Here is a 19,105-nt window from a genome sequence, read left to right on the forward strand (position 1 = left end):
CAGATGATCAGATCGATGGCACGCCACTCAGTCTGTCTAGCCAGACCAGGCAGAAGGCATTCAAGGCACTGGGCAGGCTCAATCAGCTCAGCTGAATCAGGCAGCAGCAGCTTTAAAATGCTCCGCTGTCCGCTCGCTCCAGTCCCTCCTCTGCCTCCTAGCTACCACGCTGTCTGAAGATGGCAGAGGTGGGTGGAGCCGAGCGGAGCTATACATCCCGCTCGGCTCGCAGATCTCACTGACATCCCGCTCGGCTCGCAGATTCCTCGGCGAATCGGCGGCTCGGCTGCTCGGCTTAACCCACCTCAGCCCCCAGTGCTTAAACACCCTGAAAGACCAGGCCAAGACTCCACTCCAGCCTGCCAGCGAACGATCGCCGCTGGCAGGCTGGAGATCAACTCTCTTACCTTCCGTTCCTGTGAGCGCGCGCGCCTGTGTGCGCGTGTTCACAGGAAATCTCGCGTCTCGCGAGAGGACGCGCCGGCGCATCCAGGAGGAATGAATCAACCACCTCCAGGACGCGTCTGTGCGTACAGCAACAGCGGTCCGGAGGTGGTTAAAAAAAAAAAAAGTCCCGGCGGCTCGCTCGGCGCCTTTCGGGTGACAGCGCTGGGGTGCGGGGCACCCACTGCACCCCGTGTAGGATCGGCCCTGCTTATGAGCAACCTGAAGCTCCCTGTTGCTTCATGTTCACCTGCTTACTAATTATGTTTGGGTTGTTGCTATGCAACTGTCCATGCATCTGAATCTGGGTTTGGTAATTGTTTAGCTTTACCGGTTTGATTATAGTGAAGTTGTTGATTGTTTAGCCTTTATAGATCCAGGCTTTACTCCACTCTGGTTGTCGGATGTAGTGTTTATTGAGTGCATTCCTGTATAGCAAGGTATTTAGTGGTTATTTCCCCTTTAATTCCTTGTAATGTAGTTGGTTAGTAGTACCTGGTTGATGCATTCCAGAAGTAACTATACATATATACTGCACACTGCAGAGCTTTCGGATGGACGAGGGGCCAGGAGGCTAGAAAACATCTAGATAAGTAACAAAGAGGGAAGCTCCATTGAGGACATCATCAGGGTAAGATGTGTCTTGCTACCACTACCTCTTTGTATCATATGGGTGGTTGGCCAGGTGACATATTGTGAACTGGCCGATGAGGAGCTTGCTCATTTGTTCACGGCTTTATTCTGTATGTTATCTCTGTACATCTTTTATCTTAGTTTAATAAACTTTTATGCACTTAAGTAATGTTAAAGTCTATTTTTTTTTCCAGAATCTCAGAGCAATACAATTCCCTTCCAGGTGAGTTTGTTTTACAGTCTTGTTTTCTGGAAGTATTGATACGTGTTTCATATATGTTGTTCTTGCAACTGGCCTTTGTTGTGCAATTCAGCCCTAATGCAAGTTCAGTGGGTATTTGAGTACCAATAATCAATGTTAGGACTTGGGAAAGGTGACTGCTATAGCTGAAGTCCAGTTTTGCAGTCCTGCACAAAACTGGCATCATTATATTGGCTTGGATCGAAGTATAGTTTTGTATAGAAGAATAAAAGGAAACTGATAAACTGATAAATAGCTCATATTTACCGAACACTGCTATGAAATACAATAGAAGGTATGATTTTTTTTTCTCATAGGAGAGATAAAGGGTAACTATCATATTATTTTTTTATGTAATTGGATTGTTCTAAGTTTACCTTAGTTCCCTAGTTAATACTTTTGTATAGGTATTGAATTACCTAGTAATTGCTGCATGTTCTTTCCTCCCCCAGGAATTTCAGTGGTGCGGCTAAAACAGCGTTGCTAGGTGTCCTCCGTCTCCTAACTTCTATATACAGAAGACAGAGGACGTAGTAGTGGGCAGTCCCTAACGCTGCGTGCGCGCTCCCGTCGGACCGGGAAAGAGCCGATATTTGCAAAAAAAAATCACGATTACTCAGGAGGAAGAGGGCGTGTTTAAGTCTGGAGAAAGCTGACTGGTTGGGGTGAGGCTGCGCTTTCCCGAGATGAGCCAAATTAATTCTGGGTAGTTAGGGAGGGAAGTCTTAGCCTCAGGGTAAGGGCATCGGCGGCCATCTTGAGAACATAGTCAGAAAGAAGTCTTGTGAGGAGCGGACGGAATCTTATTAAACAAGTGGTATGTGAACACAATAATTAGTGATTATGGATTATCACCACAGCAGCAAAAACATATATGAAAATTGAATTTTGAGTGAAAATATGACAGTTATCTTAAAAAAAAAAAAAATTGCCAGAGCTTGTGAAAAATAACAATGTAGTTTTACTCACCTCCACACATTCCTTGCTGCTGCCATTCTGATACTGCGCCTATGGTTTGACACACTGGACTGCTAGTGCTTCCACTCAGTAACTCACAGGCTGAGGCAGGCCACCGCTAAGGCCAGTGTCCCTGTGTCCCTAGGTCACTGCTGCAGCTGGAAGTGAAATAGTGGAGAACCAGGCAGCCTTGAAACCAAGAAGAGCAGATTTGAACATAGTGGGGGCTATTTATCAAACAGAACATTTTTGAAATGTCAGGGAGAAGGCGAGTGTGGTATGTCTGTTGAGCCAATTTAAGCCAGAATTATCAACTGCAACTTTTTAAAACCTTACTCCAGTAACAGAGTGGCTAGACTGTGGAGCCTCCTCTGATGTAGACGTTCTTTCCTCATATTCTTCATTAGGACCATACTGTACTGATGACTTCTTTCAACCACATCCTGTCTCTGCAGAGTTTGTTACACAGACATCTTAGATTCCTCACTTTCATCATTCCCACCCTGCCACCCTCAATGTGCAAACTGCATTCCCCAATGCCCCAAATACTGCCAGTAATAATAATGCCCCCTATAGTGCCTCTAGTAATGTCACCCCACTGCCCTCAGTAATGTTGCCCATGGTCAAGCAACCAAGGAAAAAAATATATATAATACTCACCGGAGTCCTGGTCCCCGCCACAGTCCACTGTGATTCAGGCCCCTTCTAGTTTACTGAGTAAAAATCTCTGCAACCTGACACAGGTGGTTGTGATGACGTCACTTCAATGTTTTGGATTGGTCACAATTACATAATTGCTCCCCGACCTCCTACACTGATTCACTACCTCATAGGTCTCAGGCCTATGAAGGTGAACAGATGGGCAGTGAATCATCACCTCCTGTCCACCGTCACAACATTCAACAGCATCACCATCCTCAGGACAGTGATACAGTTGAATACAGGAGGGGGATCTCCGGCCGCTGACCAGGTGCATAAGTACTTGGCACTCCCAGTGTTAATTAATGCTGGGAGCACCAGATCATTATGTACCTGGCCGGTGGCCATAATGAGCACTCGGGTAGGCCCTGGGCATCAGCCCACCAGAAATCTTCCTGGTAGGATCTATGGCCAGTTCAACCCTGCTGACAAGCAACCTCAAACAATAAAAAGGTGTGCACCTCCACACTTCAGTTCAGGTTTCGTGTCCTCTAGATATGAGGCCCTGTGGCAACTCCTGCTCCTTTTAAGACCCATCTTAAGAGTTCACACTTAGATGCTGGAGAAGGTCAGGATTTACTAACCGTAAGAGGACCTATCCCTTTGGGGCATAAGTCTCTTGTTGGAGCTGCCTATCATTAAAGCTTATCTATCCACTCTCTTTTCCAATTCCCTCATCTGCTCTGGTTGAAGCTATTGTGGCCATCAAAGACAGCTTTGGTCTAGTCTAGCCTTTCATAGCCTTGGCTAAGGTTGGGTCTGTGGTTTCGAGTATCCAAGATGGCCGCCGGTGGTGAAGATATCTACTGGGAATGCACACACTCACAACTGGTAACATCCATCTGTACCTTCACTGAAAACTGCTGGCACATCACAGAGTCATAGGAATAGATGCAGCAGAATTAGTATTACAAAGGAAATGTAAGTAATTGCTAAAAGAGACATGTTTGGAGAGGTTACAGGTCTTATTTAACCATTTGACAACATGTACAGCACATGTTGTCTCTTTTAAGATGGCGCCTGCATACAGGAGACACCAGAGGCTAATTTCTGTGATCAACGATAATGCCAAACGCAGACATTTAACCCCTGAAATGTGGTGGTCAATTGCAACCATGGCATCTCAGAAGGCTTTCCCTGGGGATGCTGTGCTCCCAGGACCCGGGCAGCTTTCCAAAGCAGAGATCGGGAAAGCTGTTCATTGGTATATATTTTACAGGTATATTCCTTTGGAGTTCAGATATTTAGATCTGCGCTGCCGATATCCCGAACCAGAAATACAAAGCAGCTAAAAGACCAAGTTCCTCCTCTCCACACAAGCACACAATCACTGCAAGCTGCCAGCGTTGCCTCTCTCCTGGTTTCCTCCTCCTCCTCGTATCCCTCTCAGAAAGAAACCAGAGAAGATCCAAGATGGTGAAGTACTACAACACTAGGTTTAGTCAAGGATATTTATTATACTTACAGGATATTATGGAATACCAATGAGCAATAAAACACAAAACCGGAATAAGGTTGTACAACACAAATAGAATGCAAGTGTCAAAAATGAATAGTTCCTAGATGGGACAAACCCAGGCACTCAGAATATACACAGATATACTACAAAGATGTATATCCAAAAATGTATCTTTATTAAAATCAATAAAACTAATAAATAGATGCATAAATTGGCAAAGACAAACACAATCACATGGAGAGTGCCGAAAACACGTTGTCCCATCTAGGAGCTATTACAGGATATTATATAAAACATGCATGTAATAAAGCCAGATGTCCTGGCAAGCCTGACCCAGGTTTCGCAATGCTTTTTCAAGTGCCTTCTTACAGTTTGCAGTGATTGTGTGCTCGTGTGGAGAGGAAGAACTTGGTCTTCCAGCTGCTTTGGATTTCTGGTTCGGGGTATTGGCAGCGTGGATCTAAATATCTGAACTTGTTTGTGGTGAAGGTGGTCTACTTCTATAGATCCTGCAGCGCCAAAAAACAGTGGACTGTTGACAATAAGGTTTTTTATTCTTTGATATTCCTTTGGAGGCCTGTAGGTGGCAGTGCTGCATATAAATATTGTGACTTTTACATTAATCATTTTAATAAAGCACAGTAGTGTAAGAGAAAAGCAATCTAATGATTGCTTATTTAGGTTTCCCTGGGGGGGGGGGGGGGGGGGTCTTAAAAAGGGTAATAAACAAGGTTTTTTTTAGATCAAGTTATAAGAATAAAAAGTATAACAATTCAAATTACCCCCTTTTCCCAGTTTAAAAATAAATAAATATCACTTGTATGGCTGCGTCCCATACTATTAAAATATAACCGCATTCATCCCATAGGGTGAACGCCGTAATGAAAAAAAAAAAGCCCAATTTGCTGATTTTTCCTTGCTTCACCGCCCCCAAAAAATGAATAAAATCTGATTAAAAAGTCTCCAAAATGATATCAATAAAATCGACAGATCTCCCTGCAAAAAATGAGCTCTCAGAAACCTTCATAGACGTAAATATAAAAAAGTTATGGAGTATGCAAAGAAAAAAAATCCAAAGTTTTTAATTTTTTTTAAAGGAGTTATCCTTTAAAAAAAAAAGGAGTTTTTTTAAAGGAGTTATCCAATGATTAACATAAAAAAAATGATAACTCGGACATCGTATAGTACATGACAGTCTGTAACAAAGCTAGAACCAGCCCCACATGGATTCAGAGGTCCCCAGTCACTGCTCTCCGAGATTTCCGGCGGACGAAATGAAGATTCCAGGTGCGTAGCTTGAATGAATTAGTTGACGTAGCAGAGGGGGCAGTGCCGTTAAACTAGGCTGTGGGACGATACTGCATAACGAGGAGGCGTGCTTGGGCTCTAAATAAAGGCGGTCTAGGCACTGCAGGGGGCGTTACTGGGCTCAGAGGGTGAAGAATAACGTCCCCTCTGGGCATCTTGAGGTTCATTTGCATAATACAAAAATCGCAACATTTGTCACACCATTTTTAGAATGGCAGTCTATGGTGTCGCACTGCCACATACTGCGACGCAGCAGTCGCAGAAAAGTCCATCTCAAATGGATTTTAGATTGTGACTGTCACGTCGCAGTATGACACCATAGACAATCATTATAAAAATTGTCGTCGTGTAGACCTAGCCATAGAGAAATGAAAGCATGAATATAAGAAAGAAAACCACTGCAGGAGATAAGGTATTTTATAAAACATGGCAATGGTGAGAGCTTAATATGGTCAAACCAGGTGACAGATTCCCTTTAAGTACATTCTGTGTTATGTTTTTCTTGTATTTTACTCTTTCGTTTCTAATTACTCTTATTTTTGCTCCTGTAATTAATGTGATTGCTGCTGTTATGCCAAAATTTCCCTACTGAGGGACAATAAAGGGATTTTCTTTCTTTTCTTCTTCTTTAAGGTAACGACTCAGGTTTACTCCATAGTGAACACTGTAAAAACAAAACCCATAAAACTGCGGCACAATTGCATTTTTTCCCAATTCCACCCAATTTGATTTTTTTTTTCCAGCTTCCCACTACATTGCATACAATATTAAATGGTGCCATTACAAAGTACAACTTGTCCCTCAAAAAACAAGCTCTCATACAGCTATGTGAAGGGGGAATAAAAAAATAAAAAAAAGTTATGGCTCCAGGAAAGCAGAGAGTAAAAAATAAAAATGGAAAACCCCTGCATCATGAAGGGGTTAAGTGGCATGCACCATAGAAAATATTAGGCGCCTCTTACTCCAATGTAGTTGGCGGAACCTGATGCCATATGCTCAGCCATACTTCTTATGTAACGCTATACTTTGGGTTAAGTGTATGAAATCCCCCTGTGGTATTTGAAAACATGGCTGCACAAGGTGGGTTAGGGTGCCACAGGTTACCTCCTATTGGGCAGCAGTATAACCTCTAGCCCCTCTAACCCTGCCCTTTCACTGACCCCTTTACTAGCCGGCATTTTCTAGACCACGCAGTTTGACCCTTCTTGCTCGCCGTCCAGAGGTCGCAGCGTGTTGACGTAACTGTGCGTCATCTCCAGGGCAGCGGAAAATGGCGGAGGCTCTACCTGAGGCCGGGCGGTATTTCTGTCATAGCTGTTCAGCCGAGATTAGTCCTCGTCTGCCGGTAAGAAGGGAGGCGGAGAGCGGGAAACAAGAATCTTCAGACTGTGAACGATCTTGGGGGAAGCGAGCGGAGGTGGTAATGGCTCCTGTGCGGGAGGACAGGGCAGAGGGGAGCGCTGACTCCAGCTCCTCCACCGCGCCCCGTGTCACCCCGGATCGCACACGGACGCCGTACTAGTCTGCGGCATTACCGTGAGACGGCGCTTCGTCTCCTTTCTTGCTGTTTGTAGGTCCACATGTCTGTTAGGCAGGCACAGCTGTTTCCATGACTACAGCTATGTCTATAGGTAATTACAGGGCTCGTCCTCCTGGTTAGGGGTGAACCCTATGGAGCCTGCTTGTATTACTGCTTCCCCCCAACTTTTTAAAAGCCCATGGAGGAGTGGTGCACATGGGGGCACATTATTTTTTATAATAAGGCATGCTACTAACTCCTCCCAATCCCACCTAGTCCTCTTAGTGCTGCCACACAGTAGTGATGCCCCCAGTAGTGCCCCACACAGTAGTGATGCCCCCAGTAGTGCCCCCCTCAAAAGGGTTTTCCGAGGTTTTAATCCAGGCTGAACTAGATGGACAGATGTCTTTTTCCCAGCCTTATAAACAATGTTACTATCTGATCGTTGGGTGTCTGACACCCGGACCCCCGCTGATCAGCTGTTTTGAGAAGGCACTTTCACTCCTGTGAGCGTCGCTGCCTTCTCGCAGCCTACCAAGCACAGCTTTGTATAGCGGCTGTGCTTGTTATTGCACTCGGTCTCATTCACTTCTACAGGGCTGAGCTGCTCCTAGCCCACGTGTTGGCACTGGCCTTGGGAAAGCTGAGAGAAGGCCTTGGCACTACTGCGAGCACCACTGCCTTCTCGAACAGCTGATTGGTAGGGTTCCCGGGTGTCGGACCCCCACTGTTCAGATACAGATGACCTATCCAGAGGAAATGTCATCAGTATTAAAATTCCAGAAAACCCCATTAATACCCCCACACAGTAGTAATGCCCCTGTTGTGTTAATAAAGTAAAACAGTAGTCGTCACCCAGCCCTGTCCCCCTGATGAATGAAGCACATCTGGCTTCCCTAGCTGTAGACACTATGCCAGTGTTTCCCAACCAGTGTGCCTCCAGCTGTGGCAAAACTACAACTCCCAGCATGCCTGGACAGCCTTTGGGTGTGCGGGCATGCTGGGAGTTGTAGTTTTGCAACAGCTGGAGGCACACTGGTTGGGAAACACTGCACTATGCGACGGATCCCTGCCTTACCATTGTATTCAGCTGCACACAGTAGAAAGCAGGACGTACCTGAGCCACCCGGGACTGCAGGACCGCCTCTAAAATCCAGGACTCTCCTGCTGGATCCAGGATGGTTGGGCGATACGGTATTACCTCACATCCTCGAGGTGGACGTCTGAGAGGCCCCATTATAAGTCAGCGGAGGCTGTCAGCCATCCAGTACCACCTCTTGCATAGAGTAAAGCAAATCTGTCCATAAGAGAGTGTTTAGAGCCTCGGTTATACTATTATAGTACAAAGAACCAGGAAAAGCACTGCTCGCCGTCGACATCGCAGCGGTGATCAGGTGTAACTCGTTCACTTCTATAGGAAGGCTCTGTAGTATACACTTAAATTGGAAGGAGCCGTCCCATAGAGGTGAATGGGAAGGCTGAGATGTAGGTACACCTACTCGCCACTGTGATGTCGACAGTGAGCAGGTAAACAGTGAAGGGAAGGCTGCAAACGGAGCGTTCCCTTCAACTAGCTGATTGGCGGGGTTCAGCCCCCCCACAAACAGATATTGATGATCTATCCCGAAGATAGATCCCCCTTAAAGGGAACCTGTCACCTGGATTTTGTGTATAGAGCTGAGAACATGGGTTGCTAGATGGCCGCTAGCACATCCACAATATCCAGTCCCCATAGCTCTGTGTGCTTTTATTGTGGGAAAAAAACGATTTGATACATATGCAAATTAACCTGAGATGAGTCCTGTCCCTGACTCATCTCACATACAGGACTCATCTCAGGTTAATTTGCATATGTATCAAATCGTTTTTTTAAAGCAATAAAAGCACACAGAGCTATGGGGACTAGGTATTGCGGATGTGCTAGTGGCCATCTAGCAACCTATGTCCTCAGCTCTATACACAAAATCCCGGTGACAGGTTCCCTTTAAGCGATGGCTTAACCTCAGGATAGGCCATCACTAGCTTATTGGCAGGAGTCCAACTCCCGGCATCCGCTCCAATCCGCTGTTTTGTGTAACTCTGTCAACATTGTAGTGAACAGCGCTTTTCACTGCATTGCTGCTCCACCAACGAATCTGGCAGTCTAAGGCTAGGTCTACACGACGACATTTGTCGCACCAATGTCGCGCGACAATTTTTATAATGGCAGTCTATGGTGTCGCACTGCAACATGCGACATGCTGCGACTGCGACGCGACAGTCGCAGAAAATCCATTCAAGATGGATTTTTCTGCGACTGTCGCGTCGCAGTCGCAACATGTCGCATGTTGCAGTGCGACACCATAGACTGCCATTATAAAAATTGTCGCGCGACATTGATGCAACAAAATGTCGCGCGACAACTGTTGCGCCCTATCTGTCGCGCGACTTTTTGTAGCGCGACAAATGTCGTCGTGTAGACCTAGCCTAATGGATGAATCTGGATATGGAGAATGCAAGGAGAACGTTACCTGCCCGACTGCATTGTGCCAACTAGGGCTGCACGATATGGGAATTTTGTGCGATTGCGATTAGGGTCCTAAAAATTGCGATAACGGTATGCAATATTTTAGCGGAATTGTGCTTGTGGAAGTTATGCTTAAAGGGAACCTGTCACTGGGATTTTGTGTATAGAGCTGAGGACATAGGCTGCTAGATGGCCACTAGCACATCCGCAATACCCAGTCCCCATAGCTTTGTGTGCTTTTATTGTGGAAAAAACCCGATTTGATACATATACAAATTACCCTGAGATGAGTCCTGTATGTGAGATAAGTTAGGGACAGGACTCATCTCAGGTAATTTGCATATGTATAAAAATCGTTTTTTCCCCACAATAAAAGCACACAGAGCTATGGGGACCGGGTATTGCGGATATGCTAGCGGCCATCTAGCAACCCATGTCCTCAGCTCTATACACAAAATCCAGGTGACAGGTTCCCTTTAACTCAAGAACTGAAATGCACAGTGTTTTCCAAAATAAAACATCTTTTACTAAATTAAATAACATATTTGCATTGCTGCAAAAGTACAAAATACAAAACTTGCCATTTTCTTAATAGCACTGCACAGAACAGATAAATAAAATAGAATAAATAAAAGAACATTTGTTCATTAAAATAATGACTTGCCTCCAGCCCCTCCTCCCTCCCCATACTGTAACTGATGTATCGCCGGCCGCGCTGTGCAGCATAGCGGCCGGCGATACATCCGTGTCAACCACGTAAAAAGTCAACCATCGCTTTATAAGGCGCACTGCCATTTCCCCCCACTTTTGGGGGGGAAAAAGTTTCTTACAAAGCGAAAAATATGGTAATATAATTGCAGCATTTTTGGGTCGGCCAATTGGCAATTGCGATATGGCGATTAATTGCGATTGCTTTGGCGATATATTGTGCAGGCCTAGTGCCAATTGTAAAGTTTGGTGGAGGAGGAATAATGTAATGTGGTTGTATTAGGCACCTTAATTCCCCTGAAGGTAAACTTTAATTCTTCAGCATACCAAGACATTTTGGACAATTGCCTGCTTCCAACTTTTTGGGAACAGTTTGGGGAAGACCCCCTTTCTGTTCCAGCATTACTGTGCCCCATCTCTACAAAGCAGGGTCCATAAAGGCATGGTTGGATGAGTTTGGTGTGGAACAACTTGGCTGGCCTGCACATAGTGCTGACCTCAAGCCCATCAAACATTATTGGGATGAACTAGAATGGCATTTGTGAGCCAGACCCTCTTGTCCAACTTCATCGTCTGACCTCACAAACTGTCTTCTGGATGAATGGGCAAAAATTCCCACAGTCTCCAAAAGCTTGTAGAAAGCCTTCCGAGGAGAGTTGACAATGTTTTAGCTGCAAGGGGGGACAACTCTATATTAATGGCTATGGATTTAGAATGGGATGTCAGAAAAGCTGCTGTAGGTGTCCAAATACTTTTGTCTATATAGTGTATAATGCTAACATGTCAGCAATATTCTTGCAGTGTAATTTATTTCATCCCTGCTCAGTTTGAACACTTTCATTGTGAGCAACAGATTCACAATGACCGTCTGTACTATGTGTGTGCTGTTTGCAGAATCTCCAGTGTATCCTATAAGATGTAGCTTCACACTTCTAGCTTCTGCGTGAAGAGCTGTCAAGGAGAAGCCTATCACAAGCAGGAGACGGAGTGAAGCTTCATCACATAGGATACAAGAAGACTCTGCATTGAGTTAGGGGACAGCAGTTCTAGTGAACTCCATCCTCTCTGTTGAGTCAAATATCTGATGAGAAACGATGAGCTTCATTGTGGAAATAATAGCAGAAAGAAATAAGGAACCAAGGGGGGAACAATCCGTTCAGCCACTATACACATAAGAGAAAGGTTGGCTGAACCTGTAACTTTGGAGGGACCTATTGATTATCTTAAAGAGGACCTGTTCTGATGTAACTACTTGCATTCCCATGTAACCCTTCTAGAGCATCTACTGTAGTAGCCAAAAGTTTTGAGACTAAGGCCCCTTTCACACGGGTGAGAATTCCGCGTGGGTGCAATGTGTGAGGTGAAAGCATTGCACTCAGACTGAATCCGGACCCATTCATTTCTATGGGGCTGTGCACATGAGCGGTGATTTTTACGCATCACTCGTGCTGTGCGTGAAAATCGCAGCACGCTCTATATTGTGCGTTTTTCACGCCACGCAGGCCCCATAGAAGTGAATGGGGCTGCGTGAAAATCGCAAGCATCCGCAAGCAAGTGCGGATGCGGTGCGATTTTCATGCACGGTTGGCGACGATTGGGATGGGCACCCGATCTTTATTATTTTCCCCTATAACATAGGCACTTCTTCTTCATAGCAATTAAACCTCTGTCCTTGTGGTTCTTGATGATCTGATAAATGGGTTGATTTAGATGCAATCTTATGGTGAGTTTACATGTGCAGATATTTGGGCAGAATATTGGAGAGCGAATGTTCCTGCGAAGCACCCGTTCTTCAGGTGAAACGGTTAGTTCGTGAAAGTAAATTATGTCTTCTGAGCAGCAGATTGTGTGGTCTAAACAGCGATCTGCTTCCCAGGCCAAGCGATCGCAATAGAGATTCTTCATCCTCATCCCTTAGGTGATCACTGGATGTAAATGCAGGGCTTCACCCCGTGTAAACTCACCATTACAAACGGCGTCCTTGCTTGTGAAGCCCTTTTGATGCAAAGCAATGATAATGGCATGTGTTTTCTTGGAGGTAACCATGGTTAACAGAGGAAGATGATGGGTGATTTCAAGCATTTTAAAGCCACCAGTTAGGGCTGAAACGATTACTCGGTTGAATCAAGTAATTTGACGCAAAAAATCCTTAATGCAAATTTTTTTCATGGGATGGGGCAGCTAGTGGCATTGGGGGGCTGATGAATTTTTATAGAGAGAAAAAAACATTCTTTTAATTAGTTTGTCATTAGAGTACTCGATTAATAAAATAGTGGATAGCTGCAGCCCTATTCTTATTCAGTCAGCATAACAGAGTGATATCAGCTGCCTTATTAACACTTTCTCCTGAGCTAATAAGATGATCACTGAAATGATGTTAGCAGGTCATTTTGTGGCGGGGCTAAAATGCAGTGGAATTGTTTTTTTTGTGTGATTAAGTAAATTTTAGTGGCAAGGAATGACTTTGCAATTAATTTCAATTCAACACTCTTCATAACAACCTAGGGTTGGGCGATATACCGGTATCACGATATACCGCGGTATTAAAAAAACGGCGATATGGCGATATCGCCGTTTCCTAAATACCGCGGTATTTTCTGACATCATCAAAGCGGTCAGACCTCTTCTAAACGTGCGTCCGCCCGCCCCTGCACCTTGCATAGCGCTGGGTAATTACTTCCTCTCGCTCCTGGCCTGCCTCCTTCTTGCTCCGCCTCCCTTAGTCAAGTCTCCACCCACCATCTGACGTCGTCATCCACCAGTGCCGGCTCTGTGTGTGGCGAACTGGCGATCCCCTGTGTGAGTACTGGTGTCTCTGGAGAGACTTTTTCTGCGGCTGTCTCACTAGTGTGTGCTCTGTCTGATGACGAAATTATAAACCTACTACTTCCTGCAGCGGCCGCCCTGACTCTCCCTCCTCCTCGCTCCCATAAGACCTTATTATAACGCTCCTTGTGGCCCCCCATACAGTGTAACGCCTCCTTGTGGCCCCCCATACAGTGTAACGCCTCCTTGTGGCCCCCCATACAGTGTAACGCCTCCTTGTGGCCCCCCATACAGTGTAACGCCTCCTTGTGGCCCCCCATACAGTGTAGCGCCTCCTTGTGGCCCCCCATACAGTGTAACGCCTCCTTGTGGCCCCCCATACAGTGTAACGCCTCCTTGTGGCCCCCCATACAGTGTAACGCCTCCTTGTGGCCCCCCATACAGTGTGACGCCTCCTTGTGGCCCCCCATACAGTGTACGACGTCTCCCTGTGGCTGCCCCCATACAGTGTAACGACGTCTCCCTGTGGCTGCCCCCATACAGTGTAACGACGTCTCCCTGTGGCTGCCCCCATACAGTGTAACGACGTCTCCCTGTGGCTGCCCCCATACAGTGTAACGACGTCTCCCTGTGGCTGCCCCCATACAGTATAACGTCTCCCTGTGGCTGTCCCCATACAGTATAACGCCTTGTGTTTTTTTTTCTTTTAAATGGGCATTTATCGCGATATATATCGTTATCGCGATAACTTTTTTAATATCGTTATCGTCTGAATATTTTTGATATCGTCCAACCCTATAACAACCTAGATTAATGCAGATTGCCATGATAAAACCTGAAGCAGCAAACTCTGTGAAAACCAACGTTTGTGCCAGTCTCAAAACCTTTGTCCACGACTGTATTCCTATGAGCCGTGTGGTGCCATTCCTCTATTGTTCCTTCTAGAGGTGTGTGAGTGAATTGCCACCTGGCTGTTACCAGTTGGGGTGTGCCCCTGCCCAGTTTGACACCGGCATCGCTAATTGGATAGTATCAGACTGTGCAGACCCCCCCCCCCCCCCCAAACTGGTAACACCCAGGTGGACTTTTGCTGCAGACTGCTAATAATTCATAAACTTCTAGAAAAAATAAGTGGAATGGCAGAAAAATAAAATGTAAATGTTGAGGAGCTTGCCAGTTTAGCTAGGCTTTTGACAGTCTGACTAAACTGGCATATGCACGACATGTGCCTCTTTATGTATGCCACTGTGTAGTTATAGGGTACCACAGGGTGTACTATCAAATTTTTTTTTTTTACTGTGTAGAGTAACAGTCAGCTACACTATTCTGTAGAGAAAATAAAAAAGTATAGTGACCAATGGAGACCAAACAAAGCGTTCTTTTCCTATGGATACATTGGACGTGTCCGCCGGTGGCTTTCCCGGTGCATACGCCGAATGGGCACAGCAACCTTGGCGAGAGTGCGGCGTAATACTATGACATGAAAGTAAAAGACAGCATAAATATATAATTACTTCCACTGAGAATTGTTTACTTCACTTTTTTTCTTGTTTCATGCAGGAGTATACATGCCCAAGATGTGACTCCGGGTTCATTGAAGAACTTCCTGAAATAAGGTAACTCAATGCAGACAGACTTGGGTGGGGCTGCTGTAATTTAAAAAAAGGGGATGTGACATAGCGGGGGGAGGGGCTGATGTAATTTAAAGGGAACCCGTCACCGGGATTTTGTGTATAGAGCTGAGGATATGGGTTGCTAGATGGCCGCTACCACATCCGCAATATCCAGTCCCCATAGCTCTGTGTGCTTTCATTGTGTAAAAAAAAATAATCTGATTTTTATATATATATATGTAAATGACTACTAACGTTTCCGGAGCCCAGCCACGTCCACTGCGAAGGAGCCCAGCACTGTCCCGCATCCTCCGAATCTCCTCCTTGCTCCTTCACAGTGGGCATGGCTGGGCTCCGGAAACGTTAGTACCAGCTCCTTGTGCTTCTATCAAATCTGATTTTTTACACAATAAAAGCACACAGAGCTATGGGGACTGGGTATTGCGCATGTGCTAGCGGCCATCTAGCAACCCATATCCTCAGCTCTATACACAAAATCCCGGTGACAGGTTCCCTTGAATTTATATGAGACACTGGAGTAAATGATGGCACAGCTCAGAGCCTGGATTGGTAGATTTGATTTTCTGGCACACAGACTGCCATAACGTGTGAAATTTGTTAACCCCTTAGTGACCAGTCTGTTTTGGGCTTTACTGACCAAGAGTTTTTTCATCGTCGCGTTCCAAGAGCTATAACTTTTTTATTTTTCCGTCTATATAGCTTTATGAGGGCTTGTTTTTTTGTGGGACAAGTTGTAGTTTTTAATGGCGCCACTTTGGGGTACACATAACTTTCTGATTAACTTTTATTAGCTCTTTCTGGAAGGGAGATGGGAAAAACAGCAACACTGCCACTGCGGTTTTATATTCTACATTTTACAGCGTTCTTTTTCAGTATAAAAAACATAATAGCTCTATTCTCTGGGTCAGTGCGATTACAGTGATACCAAATATATATATATAAAATTAGTTTTTTTTTTAACGTTCTACAACCTTTTTGCAATAAACCCCCCCCCCCCTTTTTTTTTTTTTCTTTTAAAGAAAAAAATGTTTTTGCATTGCCGCTTCCCAAGCCCCTTAACTTTTTATTTATCTTTCTATGGGCTTGATTTTTTTGCGGTGTGCCGATGGGAGACAGAGGGAGTCCGCTCCCTCTGTCAGCATTTTACATGCTGCGGGCGCCATTGCCCGCAGCATGTAAAGTGTTAAACAGCCTGGATCGACACTGGATCCCGGATCCGGGCTGTTAGAGCAGGGCTGCAGCTCTCACGTGAGGGCCGGGTCCCTGCTCCCCGCTGCATGGGGGACCCAAGCAGTGCTTGGACTGGGCCGACGTAAGAAAACAGCGGCCTAGCCTAAGACCCCTTAGTGACCGCCGTAAAAAGGTGTTTGAGTGGTCACTAAGGGGTTAAGGGACTGACGAATGCAATGCTTTAGTAGAGGTATTAGAGTCTCTGTCAGCATGATCAACCCTATTAAACCAGACATATTTTCTGTTAGGGTTGATCATGCTGATTAAAGCAATACCTTAGTTATCTTCTCTCCCTTGTTTTAATGCTCCACTGACCCCAATGACTGCCAGCACCCCCATGTAATCCACAGCACACACTGCCACCAGTGAGTTTCAGCACTCCCATGGAATCCACAGCACACACTGCCACCAGTGAGTTTCAGCACTCCCATGGAATCCACAGCACACACTGCCACCAGTAAGTTTCAGCACCCCCATGGAATCCACAGCACACACTGCCACCAGTGAGTTTCAGCACTCCCATGGAATCCACAGCACACACTGCCACCAGTTAGTTTCAGCACCCCCATGGAATCCACAGCACACACTGCCACCAGTGAGTGCCAGCACCCCCATGGAATCCACAGCACACACTGCCACCAGTGAGTGCCAGCACCCCCATGGAATCCACAGCACACACTGCCACCAGTGAGTGCCAGCACCCCCATGGAATCCACAGCACACACTGCCACCAGTGAGTTTCAGCACCCCCATGGAATCCACAGCACACACTGCCACCAGTGAGTTTCAGCACACCCATGGAATCCACAGCACACACTGCCACCAGTGAATGCCAGCACACCCATGGAATCCACAGCACACACTGCCACCAGTGAGTGCCAGCACACCCATGGAATCCACAGCACACACTGCCACCAGTGAGTGCCAGCACACCCATGGAATCCACATCACACAGGGGCACAACGTGTCTAGTCCTGTCAATTAAAATGGAAGAGGCGTGAACCAAGGAGATGGGCGTTAGAATGGTGGTGTTCCAAGCCTTCTGCTCACCCCTTGGTGCGCAAAAGAGCTAATGGAAGTTATAGTGTCACATCTTGTTGTTCACATGACCGCTCAGCCAGTTACTTGCCCCAGTAGTCACATGTGCATGAATGGCAGCACTGAAAAGAAGGCATCTGTGTTGGTCCCATGTTCATATGTGCCTGTACTGCTGACTGGACAAATCAGTTGTAAAGGCCCTGCTGACTGGACAAATCAGTTGTAAAGGCCCTGCTGACTGGACAAATCAGTTGTAAAGGCCCTGCTGACTGGACAAATCAGTTGTAAAGGCCCTGCTGACTGGACAAATCAGTTGTAAAGGCCCTGCTGACTGGACAAATCAGTTGTAAAGGCCCTGCTGACTGGACAAATCAGTTGTAAAGGCCCTGCTGACTGGACAAATCAGTTGTAAAGGCCCTGCTGACTGGACAAATCAGTTGTAAAGGCCCTGCTGACTGGACAAATCAGTTGTAAAGGCCCTGCTGACTGGACAAATCAGTTGTAAAGGCCCTGCTGACTGGACAAATCAGTTGTAAAGGCCCTGCTGACTGGACAAATCAGTTGTAAAGGCCCTGCTGACTGGACAAATCAGTTGTAAAGGCCCTGCTGACTGGACAAATCAGTTGTAAAGGCCCTGCTGACTGGACAAATCAGTTGTAAAGGCCCTGCTGACTGGACAAATCAGTTGTAAAGGCCCTGCTGACTGGACAAATCAGTTGTAAAGGCCCTGCTGACTGGACAAATCAGTTGTAAAGGCCCTGCTGACTGGACAAATCAGTTGTAAAGGCCCTGCTGACTGGACAAATCAGTTGTAAAGGCCCTGCTGACTGGACAAATCAGTTGTAAAGGCCCTGCTGACTGGACACATTGATTCTGTAGAATCATTTTGTTCATCACTAATAGGAACCATAGGCACTTTAGTTTCCTAAGGACCTTAGAGAACTGGAATGATTGCTACGCCTCCAGTTGGTTCCAGCAGATCTCCATGTGTTGGCCACTTCCAGGCACTGAGGGCAGTTCTTTCATATGACTGTAGAAGTAATGGCTGCCTCTGTTTTTATATCTTGCTTTTCACAAGTGTAATCGCCCTCAGTCTGGTACTGAAGTGGTTTATATTTGACACAGATGATATGCTGCCAGCCAATATGACACGACTTTCCTACATAAGTTGGTTTGTTCTTTATCATTCATCATGTCTTCTGTAGGAGCGCTGAGAATAGTAGCAACACTTCTGGGACAGATCAGAACAGACATCCGTTTCCGGTAAGCAACCTTAAGAAGTTTGTCGTTTTCTCCCATCTATTTTTTTTTAACACTTGCTCCTAATCCCTTAATTTTATTTTTTTTATTTTTCCAAAAGGGCCTTGAACCAACGCAGTTCTCCTTGCCCCCTGGCTATGGGCAAGTCACTTTTGGAATTTTCAATGAGGGCCTGGATTTCCCCATCTTCGGCACAAGCGGACCAGGCGAAGAGAATCGTGAAGGAGAAAGTAGGAGAGAGCAACAGTCACGGCATAGATATAGTGCAAGGCAACCCCGTGCCAGGCTGAGCACAAGGCGATCTACAGGGAGGCATGAGGGTGTGCCTACATTAGAAGGGTGAGGAGCATCTGAACAGAGTTAGGTATGGGGATGGGGTAGCATTTTGCATAGTAATGTATAAAATATATATGTAATACAATAAAGCAGCTTTTAGATGTGTGCTACAGTCCCCTACAGTGTATGCATGGGAGTAATATTTACACAGACTGGGTGTTACATGTCTGATTGGGCTGTCTTCTCAGGATAAGGCCACATCTGAATTTGGGATATCCAGTAGTCTGTTCCAGCAGAGGAGTAGACTACCTAAATTACCGTACCTGGCATATCGCTATAATGGGATCCGTTAGGTTTCTGGAATACTACCTGGAAAAACCTGAGGGTTCCCATTAGAGCAAACTGGGATCCTGTGATATCCGGCTAT

At 45.8% G+C, this 19,105-nt stretch overlaps 1 protein-coding gene across 1 annotated transcript in view; it reads left to right on the forward strand.

The window, feature by feature from the left end:
* Window positions 1–6,979: 6,979 nt before the first annotated feature.
* LOC122920268 (E3 ubiquitin-protein ligase RNF126) overlaps window positions 6,980–19,105 on the forward strand; it is a 33,388-nt gene continuing 21,262 nt past the window's right edge. The window contains exons 1-4 of the mRNA XM_044269651.1: window positions 6,980–7,086; window positions 14,801–14,856; window positions 18,348–18,405; window positions 18,503–18,741. Coding sequence (XP_044125586.1) covers window positions 7,012–7,086; window positions 14,801–14,856; window positions 18,348–18,405; window positions 18,503–18,741 — 428 coding nt within the window. The 5' untranslated portion in view covers window positions 6,980–7,011. The remainder of the gene's footprint in view (window positions 7,087–14,800; window positions 14,857–18,347; window positions 18,406–18,502; window positions 18,742–19,105) is intronic.

This window comes from Bufo gargarizans, chromosome 1 (assembly GCF_014858855.1).
Source record: "Bufo gargarizans isolate SCDJY-AF-19 chromosome 1, ASM1485885v1, whole genome shotgun sequence".
NCBI classification, from domain to species: Eukaryota; Metazoa; Chordata; class Amphibia; order Anura; family Bufonidae; genus Bufo; species Bufo gargarizans.